The sequence below is a fragment of the Hemiscyllium ocellatum genome, chromosome 3, assembly GCF_020745735.1.
Source record: "Hemiscyllium ocellatum isolate sHemOce1 chromosome 3, sHemOce1.pat.X.cur, whole genome shotgun sequence".
NCBI classification, from domain to species: domain Eukaryota; kingdom Metazoa; phylum Chordata; class Chondrichthyes; order Orectolobiformes; family Hemiscylliidae; genus Hemiscyllium; species Hemiscyllium ocellatum.
Genome location: NC_083403.1, coordinates 30,011,144 through 30,024,403, shown reverse-complemented (window position 1 = coordinate 30,024,403; position 13,260 = coordinate 30,011,144). Strand labels below are relative to the sequence as shown.

General features: G+C 40.3%; 1 protein-coding gene across 1 annotated transcript in view; it reads right to left on the bottom strand.

The window, feature by feature from the left end:
- Positions 1 to 5,309: 5,309 nt before the first annotated feature.
- The window catches only part of ak9 (adenylate kinase 9), a 269,696-nt gene continuing 261,745 nt past the window's right edge, over positions 5,310 to 13,260 (bottom strand). The window contains exons 39-41 of the mRNA XM_060854563.1: positions 11,655 to 11,757; positions 8,038 to 8,152; positions 5,310 to 5,521 (exon numbers count right to left, since the gene is read on the bottom strand). Of these exons, the coding sequence (XP_060710546.1) occupies positions 5,310 to 5,521; positions 8,038 to 8,152; positions 11,655 to 11,757 (430 nt within the window). The remainder of the gene's footprint in view (positions 5,522 to 8,037; positions 8,153 to 11,654; positions 11,758 to 13,260) is intronic.

Sequence of the window (13,260 nt, the reverse complement as noted above, 5' to 3'; positions counted from 1 at the left end):
CATGGAAGATGAGTGACGGTAGTTTTCCGGCATATTTGCCACATCATGAGGCCACCTAAGTTGGAAATTCCTCAGAAGGGGTTGACTCCACATTCACTGGAAACTGATGCTGGTCCTGGGCTTGCAGACACATGTGATCCTCACTTATTTGTGTAGCAGCCCTTAGTTCAGAGGCCACAGGAATGACCAAACTTATCTGCCTAAATCCATTAGTGATGGTTTCATTGAGCCCTTATCAGAAACAAAGCTTCTCAGTGAGGTGATACTTCAACAATTATTTACACATATTAGGACTTGGATCCCCTAACAAGGATATCTCTACGTGGACAATGCACATCATTGCCCTGATAGAGCTATCTATTGATGAAGCCTCTTGACACACATACAGCTGACTGGACATGCGGTAGCCGTACCGAGGACCTCTCCGCCATCTCCACAGATTCCAACAAAGGCTGAATGTATAAAAGGTAACTGTGTGGGTGTCTTATGGTCTTAGGTGTGAAGGGGACAGCTTCTGCACCTTGTGCAAGTGATAGGATCTTGAAAGGTGATTGCTACTTTAGTAACTAGGGTGAATCTTTCCAGGCCATAAGACATTGCTGATACCTGACAGCTTTTGGCAGAATTAATTAATAATGTTGACTGTTGTGATCAAGAGTTCTTGGAACTAGGAATTTTAGGCAACACATTAAGCCAATGCCTATTAAACTTATTATATTGTTAAAACCAAATTTGCAGCCTTGTGTGTTTCAGTGAAGACTCTCACATTAAACCTAAATAAACAAAATATGACCTAACAAGCCAGATTTCATTCTAGGATCTGACTAATGCAGGTGTAAGATCTGCTGGGATTCTCGGAGTGACAGCTTTCCAACTGACGGATAAAAATGATTCCACGGAATTAGGAAGGTATGGGAATTTATGCTATGTCATATTTGGGTCTCAAGTAATTGTCAACCCTCTGTTTCTGCAAACCTGAGACCAGTGTTGGAATCTTTCATGGCCCTGAATGAAATGGGTTATGCTGGGAAATCGGGGAGAATCCTGGGAGAAGTTCAGCTACACCTTCTGCAATGGCAGGAAAAAGAAGTTGCATTTTCCAACTAAGTTCCAGACATCAGGATGAGATTCTTGAGATAACGAGATGCCCATTAATGGGGATTATTGCTCATGATCATTGTCTCTAACATTGAATCTCACCTCGTTAATATACAGCAAATTATTATACTACTTGCCACCTCAATGGGGGCTTGTTTAGCATGATGCTCGCATACTTTTTACAGATTAGTGCCTGTTACCCTGGGAGCTGCCATAACCCCTATATGCTTGACAACTCTCATGTTCCTGCTGCTTCTCAAGGTCCAGGTGCCAACATGGATGTTTACTGGGAGACCTGGGATATTTTACTGCATCCATGGCTGTTGACTCTGTTGTGAAATTCCCTGATTGTGGCAGACCACAGATTCAACATAGCCTATTCTTCAACTAGGGCCATAATGGAGTGGGCAATAGGTCTGCTGAAAATGAAAGAAAAGCAGAGAATGCTGGAGAAACTCAGCAGGACTGGCAACATCTGTGGAGAGGGAAAGCAGAGTTAATGTTTCGACTCTGGTTGGCCTTCTTTGGAGTTCCAGTTCTGAAGATAGAGTCACTCGACCCAAAACTTTAACTCTGCTTTCTCTCTCCACAGGTGTTGCCAGACCTGCCGAGTTTCTCCAGCAATTTCTATTTTTGTTTATGTTTAGTTTTCCAGCATGTGGAGTTCTTTGTTTTATTTTGTTTATCTTGCTGCTGCATCTCTCCCAGAAGTTCCGTTCCTCTCTCCAATGGAGATTTTAATCTTCCTTCTTGTTCACCATCATTACTTTGTTGTTGCTCCTATTATTTGAAAAGGTATTTGCCAAAATTTGCTTCCACAGCCACATCACATTCTAAAGTGACTGCCTCTGGCTCAGACTCAACCCATATGGATTTGAATTGAAATTTCTTCATGTTTCAAATCCATCCAGCATCACAGATATCTCTATGATGTTCAGAGCACATCGGACAGTTGTTTTTGCTCCATTCTGAGATGCAGTCTCAGTGTCATGCGCTGCCATTTATTTTATATTCACTTGTGGGACATGTCCCTGGTTGGCTTGGAATTATTGTCTGTCCCTAATTGCCGTTGAAAAGGTGGTTGTGAGCTGCCTTCTAGAACTGCTGCAGACTATATGGTATGCGTTGACCTACAAATCCCTTAGGGCAGGACTTCCAGGATTTTGAGCCAGCAACAGTGAAGGAACGATGATATATTTCTGAATCAGGATGGTGATCGGCTTATAGAGTTATAGAATCATACACAAGAGAAACAGATTCTTTGGTTGCACCACTGCACACTGACCGTGTTCCCAAAATAAACTAGTCCCACCTGCCTGTGCTTTGGCCCACATCCCTCCAAACGTTTCCTATTCATGAGCTCATGTCTTTTAAATTAACTGTGCTGCATCCACCATTTTCTCTGGCTGTTCATTCCACACATTAACCTCTTTCTGTGTAAAAAAGATGCCCTCATGTCCTTTTTAAATCTTCTCCTCTCACCTTAAAAACAGTGGTTCATGGGTTTGGAAGATGCTGTCTAAAGATCGTTGGTGAATTTCTACAACGCATCGTGTAGATAGTACACGCTGAGCATCAAGGTAGACAGAGTGGATGCTTGTGGATGTTCAATCAGCAGGCTGCTTTGTCCTGAATGGTATCAAATTTCTTGATTGTTGTTGGAGCTGAACCCCAACCAGGAAGCTGCAAGTATTGCATCACACTCCTGACTTGTGCCTTGCAGATGATGGACAGACTTTGGGAGCCAGAAGGTGAGTTACTTGCCGCAGTAACACTAGCCTTTGAACTGCTCTTGTAGCAACTGTATTTATATAGTGAGTCCAGTTAACTTTCTGGTCAATGATAATCCCAAGTATGTTGACAGTGATGGTAATACCATTGAATGTCAAGGGCAGTAATTTGATCGCTTCTTATTGGAGATGTCATTGCCTGGCATTTTTATGGTATGAATGTTACTTGCCACTTTTCAGCCAAAGCCTGGATTCCATCCAGATCTTGATGCATTTGAACACGGATTGCTTCAGTATCTGAGGTGTCACAAATGGTGCTGAACGTTGTACAATCATCAGTGAACATCCTCACTTCTGACCTTATGATGGAGGGAAGGCCTTGATAAAGCAACTGAAGATAGTTGAGCTTAGGATACGATCCTGAGGAACATTTGCAGAGATGTTCTAGAGCTGAGATGACTGACCTCTAACAACCATCTACTTATATGCCAGGTATGACTGCAACCAGCACAGAGTTTGCCCATCGATACCATTGATTCCAATTTTTCTTGGGGTCCTTGATTTCAGATTTCTGGTAATAGATAAATAGCAAATGGGATAGAACACCAATGCTTCATCGGAGGCCCACTGATGATGTTACCTAACATAGTGACAAAACATCTGAGAACAAATCTATCAGCTCAGTGAGCAAATTTACAACCTGAACTACAACCTGAGCTACAAACCTTCTCCAAAATCTCAAACATTAACTCTGCTTTCTCTCCACAGATGCTCCAGAAATGTTTCTTTCAGATTTCTAGCAACTGGAGTTCTTTGTTTTATTTCACTGCTGAAGGTGAGGTTGATCAGATCTGGTAAAGCTCTTCAGTATACTCTAGACAGAGTGGTGTGTAATCCTAGCATGATGTGCTCTGCACAACTGAAGCAGGTAACAGGTGGATGTGATAAATGTGGAGAAACTAGGAGAGTGGGAGCAGTCTTCCAAGGAAGTGAATGGGGACATTGAGCAAGAGAAACATCACTTTTTATATGACAGAGCATAGCTGCATCAGGCCAGACAGAATTTCACTGACCCCAGCTGGGTGCAGTGATCACACATTGATAGTAAAATACTTGTTGTTCTTATGCAAACAGTTTGTTTTTATGCAGTGAAGAAATGCAACCTCTGTTGGTTTGACATCTGTTCACTTTTGGTTTCTGCAAATAAAAGTCAGTGTTATTATTACAGATGGCCACACAGTGTACAATGGTGAGATGCTGGGCTCTCATGGGCACTGGAGACAGAGTTGAATTGACTTTGAAAGGGTTTTAAGATGAGCTATGACTAAGGACTAGTAAGGTTTGTGGCCTGGTACTTAAATGTTATTGGTGTAGGCATCTGCAGTTGTAAGTGTGAGAAGCACTGGGGTTGTCCTGTGTTGACAGTGATAGGCAACTCTGGACTAAAAACACTTGACCAGGTGCAGAGTTGGGGTTCCAAAACTGCACTATTCCAGGATATCCTGGCAGTGGTGAGTTTTTCTTCTGTCTACGGGGAGAGTTAGAATCAGGTTATCATTGGGGAAAGGGAGTGCCATAGGGGTAGGGTAGGCAGTTAATGAGGTGAGTTTGGGACAATTAACTCATTAGGCCTTGAAAGAGAAACACTCCATGAAACTCAAGGAAAATGAGACAGTCAAAACATGGTAACTTTCAGTCTCATGTTTGTTAATTCAGCAATTCAAGGTAGATAACAGCTCTGACTCAAATATCTCCATCTGACTTTTTTCCAACCGTTTTATCTTTCTACACAAAATACCTTTGCTTCCAATATTTCCTCTATAAATACACATGCATTGAATTAGTTTTTATTGTTGTCTGCACATCATGCCATTGAAGATAAACCAATAGTTACTAGCATACCATTTATTTCAAGTAAATATTCGTTCTCAGTTTTAAATGTAATTTACGAGCAGAATAAAGCAAAAAAAGTTTGAAAATCTTTAGAAGTAAGAACGCAACACAAAGCCCGTCTACTAGGCAGGTGCAATATGAAACAAATCAATCACTCCTTTAGAACAGGAAAGTTTCATGGCTGTGATTCTCTGCAAAAAAAATCAAAGCTGGGTTAACATAGACAGGGAGTAAGTACTTAATCAGAGCAATTAAGGGAAGAAACAAAACAAACATCACTAGGCTGCTCTTACATGCCTTCTAGCTACTAATGAGGTAATAAAATTTGTAAGATACACAGGAGCAAGGTGATTGTCCACTTCTGTAAGGTCAAAGCTAATGCCATGGAGACAATAAATATAAAGAAAAGCAACATTGTGGACTATCCTAAAATGTATACAGAAACATCTTTAATTAACAGTGTAGCATTTACCATTTCTTGAAGAACTAACAGGTATTAAAGAATGTGTGACTCGAAGAAAAATGTTTGCTGGCTGATAGATAATTCAATTTCAAAAATAGTGACAGCTTTAGTGAAGGCAAATCTTCTTAAGGAACTCCAGTTACTGTAGGATCCAAGTTTTTGAGTGATAGAAACTTTTGTAACTTGTGATCAAAGTCAATAGGTCTATCTTTGGGCTCCTTGTACTTTCTGGTCATCTTTGATCCGAGGTAACGGATAAGTTCACAATGTTCCTCATACTGCTCCAGCTTCTTTCTGTATTTCTTTCTCACATAGTCAAAGCTGTTTGGATTGTATGCTGGAAACAGAAAATATATCTAAAATTATTTTTCTTTCTATAAATTGAAAATCATGGAAAAATCTAGTGAACAATTTTAACATATCTGGTTTAAAGTTGAAACATTGAACCGTAATAGGAAATATAATTGGAGAAGTTCTGGAGCTGAGGCTGAATAATGTTGTAACACCCACCCAGGGAAAATATTTGTGACTCATGATTAAAGACTTCTATTTATGGAAATAGGCCTCCTTTGTGAAAGTAAGTGAGTCACCTGTACCTCACAAAATTGGTTCCTGGATTTAAGACTGGCTGAAGATGTGTTGCTTGTTACAAATGTGGTAATTATTTTACGAAATAATCTTAGGAGCCTTGAGATAAGGACAATGATCATTTATTAAGTCAACGTTGGGAATGTCCACCTCAGAAAACAATCCAAGGTAGCACTTTAACTCAATGAGAATTCATCAGATATTGAAACATTGTAAGTCATGTAGACAGTATATTATTCAAATTTTCAAATGGTCTGTTTTAGATAAATACCTTATTTCTTACCTGTGGTCTCACCACTCCCTACCTTCCCAGGTGCTATCCTATCTCCTCTCCGAAGCCTGTGCTCCATTCCCATCTTGGACCCATTGCTTTGTCTTTTATGGAATGATAGAGGGGCTTCTCATATTCCATTTCTAAATCAGGCCTCAAAGTTAATGCTGGAGCAGCCACATTGCATTTTCACAGAAACTCTGCTGCATCAGCATCTGAGTATGTTTCTGCAATTTAACTATTTTTTTCTTTTGTAACCTGACTACTTTCTTGAATAAGAATACATGAAGAAATGAATCTTAAATGATTTATGTCATTATTGCATATGAAGTTAACAAAAACTCTCTCTCATTCTTATCCCAGCTGGAAATTCATGTGGATTTACAAGTTAACTTATGTCACACCCAAATTTCTCCCCAAAGACAAAGTAACTAGTTTTGATGGTAGATGTTCTGTGTGGCAGCAACTTTCAGCACCAAGCAAAAACTGATGGCTTACAACTATCAGACAAAAATGACAATCTTGAAGAAACAGCTGTAAAGGTACTTTTGGTGTGAGTTTAAGTTTCTCCAAAAGAAATTTAAATGTAAGTCCATTGTAGCAAATAAAATATTTTCTTATGCTCTGTCACCATTACAGGATCTCTTGAGTAATCGTGATTGACTCCAATATCCCTCAACTACAGATATAATTGATATACTGTTCCATATTAAAGAAAAGTATGTATCATTGTCAATGTGTTTCATTGATGAGGAATGATTCCTCGTAGCTTTGTTGACAATCAATGTAGAATTTGGAATCAAGTGTCTGTTTTATTTTTAAGATTCAAAATTTATGATTTACCATAAAGCTGCTGTGTGGCTCAAGTTTGTAATTAATAATTTCAGCAAATTTTCCGAAGATAAGAGTTGGGAGGTCATGTTGCAGCTATACAGGACATTGATTAGACCACTTTTGAAATATTGTGTGCAATTTTGATCTCCCTCCTATTGGAAGGATGTTGCGAAACTTGAAAGGGTTCAGAAAAGATTTACAAGGATGTTGCCAGGGTTGGAGGATTTGAGCTACAGAGACAGGCTGAATATGCTGGGCCTATTTTCCCTGGAGCATTGGAGACTGACGGGTGACCTTATTGAGGTTTATAAAATCATGAGCTACATGGATAGCGTAAATAGACGAGATCTTTTCCCTGGGTTGGGGGAGTCCAGAACTAGAGGGCATAGGTTTAGTGTGAGAGGGGAAAAATTTAAAAGGGACCTAAGAGGCAACTTTGAAATGAAATTAATTGAACTGAATTGAATTTATTGTCATGTGTACCGAGGCACAGTGAAAAGCTTTGTGTTGTGAGCAATACAGGCAGGTCACAGAGTTATGTAGCAGAGATATGTAAATAATAGGTATACAGTGGCAAAAACAAAAACACAGGTATAGGTGCATGTTAAGAGTTTGTGAGTCCATTTAGTATTCTAACAACAGTAGGGTAGAAACGTTTCGAAACTGACTGGTGCGTGTATCCAGGCTTCTGTATCTTCTCCCCGATGGTAGAGGTTGTAGAAAAACATTGCCAGGGTGGGATGGATCTTTGAGAATGCTGGCAGCCTTTCCTTGACAGCGGGCCTGGTAGATGGATTCTACAGATGGGAGGTTGGCTTTTTCACGTAGAGGGTGATGTGTGTATGGAATGAGGTTCCAGAAGAAGTGGTAGAGGCTGGTACAATTACAGCATTTAAAAGGCATCTGGATGCGTATATAAATAGGATGGATTGAGAGGAATATAGGCCAAGTGCTGGCAAATGGGACTAGATTAGGTTAGGATATCTGGTTGGCATGGATGATTTGGACTGAAAGGTCTGATTTTGTGTTGTACATCTAAAATGGCAACCATCAAAAATAGGTCATGAATCCAAATTAACAATTTTAATCACCAGAATGGGCAAGAATATATGGCTCTGAACTATGATAAGTTTCCAATCATATCTAGTACAATTTGTTACCTTTCAGATGATAAAAAATGTAGAGCAGTGCAGATTTCTTCACACTCAAGAAGGGATATTTTGGTTTCAGGCAACCTACAGCCGTCAATGCTTTGATTATTGATAATGCTGCACCCTACAATACATCAGTTTTAAATGATAAGTCTTTAAGTCAATAAGTTTTCTGTTTATATAGATCAAACATATCAATACACGCAATAACATTTCTTAAATATTTCCAGGATTTAAAGTTGCAGTGGTATTGTCACTGGCCCAGTAATTCAGAGTAATGTTCTAGGGATTTAGATTTGAATTCTAACACAGCAGGCAGTAGACTTTGAATTCAATAAAAATCTGGGTGACCATTGTTGTAAAAAAACATCTGGTTCATTAATACACTTACACGTGACTTCAGATCCATAGTAACGTGATTGACTCTTAAGTGCTCTCTAAAGTGTAATATTCAGTTGTATCAATAAAGTCTTCAAAACATGAAATCAGACAGATCACCTGGCATTGATAAGTAACCAAAAATGACAATAGCAAACTCAGCTTTTGGACTATGTGCCAAAATTGGGACAGCTATTTCACAAAGTAGACAAGCAACAGCCTGATATACTCACAAAGTCACTCCTCATACATCGTGTCCCAGACAACAACAACGGCATCCCTTGGACTGTCCTGCCAGTAGACCATCCTGACCTATCATAGGAGGTGGCACAATGATATACAGTTGGAAGGCAGTTGCCCTGGAAGTGGGTCAGTTTAGTTCAGTTGACTAGACTGCTGGTTTACAATGCACAGTAATGCTAACAACATAATTCCAACCAAACTAACCTCAAAACTCTGAGACCTAGGTCACTACTCTGCCCTCTGCAATTGAATCCATGAATTCCTGATCCACAGACCACAATCAGTGAGAATATGCAACAATATCTCCATGATAATCCTCAGCATCACCTCCAGGCAAGGCTGTGGACTCAGTCCCTTTCTATACTCCATTTACACTCATGACTGTGTGGCTAAATTCCATCCTAACTCCAGCTACAAGTTCACCGATGACACCAGCAATGTAGGCCGGATATCAAACAATGATGAGACAGATCTTTCCCTCAAAGTCAGCAAAATTAGAGAGCTGGTCATTGGCTTCAGGAAGCAAGGTGGCAGGCACACGCCTGTCTAGATCAATGGTGCCGAAGTAGAGATGGTTGAAGGCATCAAGTTCCGAAGAGTGATGATCACTAACAGTCTGTCCTGGTCAATCCACATTGACGCTATGGTCAAGAAAGCATAACATCGCCTCTATTTCCTCAGGAGGCTAAGGAAATTCAACAAGTCCATAAAGACTCTTACCAATTTTTACAGATGTGTCATGGCTTGTTATGGCAACTGCTCTGCCCAGGACCGTAAGAAACTACATAGAGTCGTGAACACAGCCCAGTCCTTCACACAAACCAACCTTCCAACCAGTAACTCCATCTATACTTCTCACTGCCTTGTGAAGGTAGTCAACATAAATAAAGGCCTCTCCCACCCCAGTTATAATCTCTTCCAACCTCTTCTGTCAGGCAGAAGATACAAAGGATTAACACATATACCAACAGAATCAAGAGCAGTTTCTTCCCTGCTATTAGATTTCCGAATAGGCCTATCAAATCTTAAATTTAATGTTGATCTTACTTCTTGTGCACTTTCTCAGCAGCCATAACATTGTTCACTCTGTTATGTTTCCCTAACTGTACCACCTGTACTGCACGCAAAGCAAAATTTTTCACTGTACTTAGGTACATGTGACAATAATAATCAAATCAATTCTCACAGCAGTTGAGTTAACATGAAGGACTCTCCCTCTCAACCTCTTCACTTGCCTAGGCATGGTGACCCTCAGGTTAAACCATTAAATGACTCTGTCTCGAATGACTATGGTAACTTTACCTTTGTCTCAACACTGAAAAGTAAGCTGCTGGTCAGAGTGAAGGAGACTGAGATGGAGTGAGTACAGTAATTGGAGGTTTGGGAATTTGACTGGTAAATCTTTTGCAAGTTTTACTATAGAAGTCAGAATAAGACTGAGAACAATAGTCTTTAAGAATGTTAAAATATTCTAGTTAAATAAATAGCTGCCTGTTAGTAGCAGTTACCTGTCAAGCACATGAAATTCCTTGATGAATTAAGTGTTGGCTACTGTCATAGGGGTCAAGGAGTGGGATGTTGTTCAGGTATCAGTGAGTGGGTTTGGGGCAATGTGGCCTGGAGTCCAGGAATAGGGCAATGTACTGGGGTTTGGAGGTCAGGGAGGGCCATTGCTCAGGTCTGGAGATGAAGGTGGGGCCTCACATTCTCTGACAAGTTCTGTTCATTCCTCTTCCTGGTCTGAGGACATAATTTCAGAATAAGGATTGCATGTTTCTAACCTCTGCCAACCTTTTGTCCTTCACAAATTTTACTAGTTGTGAGGTTAAAATAATTATCATAGACATTCAGCACCTCTTAGAATGTATTAGATTTTTTTTAGCTGGAGGAGTGATAACATCATTGGCTATATTCCCAAATGTATCGAGATGTGTACTTTGGAGCACAGTTTCTGGCTTAGTATCTAGTTCAAAGCTATTCTATACTTCAAGAATTGTTTTCTCAAAGATGTCCAGTTCTGTGTTTTATTTGGCCCATATTTGAAATTAAATCCTGGAAATACAATTTCAGATGCCATAGCATCCTAACATGGTTAAGTACAGACAATCCCAGATTGCAAATGGGTTCTGTTCTTGAGACCATGGAGAAATCAATTTGTACGCAAGTCAGAACATATTATAGGACAAGATAAAACAGATGTTTGAAAGTATGAGAAAATATGTACAAGTTGGATCTTTAAAATTAATATTAATACACTCCTGTGTGGGATCGTGTTCATAAGTAGGAATGTTCATAAGTCCAACATTTGTAAATTAGGAACTGCCGGCACTCTGTTTTTCATCTGCTCTTGATGGATTTATTAGTGACTGTGCAATATAATGACTAATCTTGGCTTTCTCTATAACTGGAAGTATCTTTTCTGCATTTACCTGATTGAATCAGTGCATAATTTTAAATCTGCCTTTGAATCATCTCAGCCTTTTCTACAGGCCAGTTCTTCTGGATAGTTATTGCCTTCAAACAACTGAAAGAATCCAATTAACTTTGAACAGAAACAGGCCTAGAGCCATGAGGATGGACTCTGGAGGTGAGATACTTGAGGAGAATGGAGTGTTAATAGCAGTGTAGAAATTGAGGAAGATGTGAAAAGATAATAATCCTCTAATACAGCATGTAAGATATCAATGGTGTTGACTTTGCTGCAGTTTCCATGCTGAGGATGTGCACAAATCTGATTGAAATGTTTGAACCGGCAGTAGTAAACGAGGTATCAATAATGCTGTAGAGAATTTTGATAATTCTAACTCAGCTAGGAAGTATTGAAATTACAGCTAATTCAAGAAAACATAAGACTTGACTTTAATAGGTCTATTCTGTTGATACTTAATATGGTAACTTGTTATAGTTTTTCAATGAATGCAAGTCAACATGAGTATGGGCTGATGCATTGTTGATAGTATCGAAAGTAGTCTTATATGCTAAACTGTCAACAATAGATTCCTTACTTGTTCCATGTATCCAAGCATTGGAAGTGAAGTGGGAAGAACTGGATCCTTTACTGGTGGAAGTTTATTTGGGAGTGTTAGATCCCAGTATTTGTCAGGAAGTCTGAAAGGAAGCAAAATTAAAACTGGTGACTTTAAGACATTGATGCTTTAATTTTCTGATCAGAATTTCCTGTGTTACTGGAATATCAGATGGTTGAGACAGAAAAATGCCAGAACCCTGCCAAGTTTGATCCCCATATCATTTTCTGTTGTAATTTACAACGGTCAAAGGAGGTGCTCACCCAAAGAGTAGCCTCTATAAATGGTAATGAATTGATACTATTATATATCACATTTCCTGAAATGTTTCCCTTTATATTAATGGTCATTGAAATAATTCCATTGAGGCCGGTGTCCTGTTACCAAGTCAGCCTTTGTTGATATATGCACAGTACACAGATTCTGACCAGCTAGCTCAGAACCAGTCCTTAGAGTGAGAAAAGTCCCTGAGACTCCTGTTTAATCTTTTTTTTCCTTTTTTTAAACATGAATAAGCAAAGTCTGATAAGGGCAATACTTATGTGAAAAAAATGCAGGGGGATTGACACACTCCTGCTTTTTTTGTTTTCCCCAGCACCCATGTTGTGTGTGTGCAAATGTGAGACACAGTGAAAGACATCAGGTGTATAAATTTTTATTCAATTTCCACCACCAGGAAGAAAGGCAACACCGAAGTGGCCAGTGACAAGCAATGCCCTTTTCATCAAAGAGCAATGCTGCATGATCAAACAGTGAAGGGGATAGCAGGGATTAAGTCAAAATAGAGTTGGAGGGGAAAATACTCCACTCCACTCCCTGCGGTGCCCACTGGTCTCTGAAAAGCTCAAGGGTGTTTGTGGACTCCGTGTGCTCCTTCTCCAGAGACACCCGGGCTCGGACATAGCCGTAGAAGAGGGGCAGGTAATCGGCCCTAACGACCCCCTCCACGGCCGGCAGCCTGGATCTGTTTATGGCCAGTTTGGCCAGTCCCAGGAGCAGACCCATGAGGACATCCTCTGACCTGCCCTCCCTCCTCTGCACCGGGTGTCTGAAGATCAGGAGCGTGGGACTGAAGTGCAACCAAAAACAGAGGAGAAGGTCTTTAATGAAATCAAAAAGGGAGTGCGAATGCCCACACCAAATATATACATGGTCCACAGACTCCACAGCGCCACAGAACAAGCAATTGGGCTGGCAGTCTGTGAACCACTGCAATCTGCGGTTGCAGGGAACCGCTGTGTGCAGCACCCTCCACCCAGATCCCCGACAGAAAGGGGGAGGACACCTGTGTAGAGAGCCCTCCGCTGGGGATCTCTACCAGTTTTCAGGGAAATCAGGATCACCTCACCTACCTGAACTTGGTATGTCATGAGATCAGACCTCCGTTGACCTTGCCTCATACCCATACAGGGCCATTTCTGTGGTTTTAGCGCCAAACTTTGTCCCCTGAAATAAACTATCTCTCTCACTTCGAGGAAGCATGTATCTGGCATTCCTGATGCCATTTCACTCTCACTCCTAGGTCTGGGAATTTTAGATTTAACCTGATCTGGAGTCTTCTCCCCATCAACAACTCTGCTGGTGC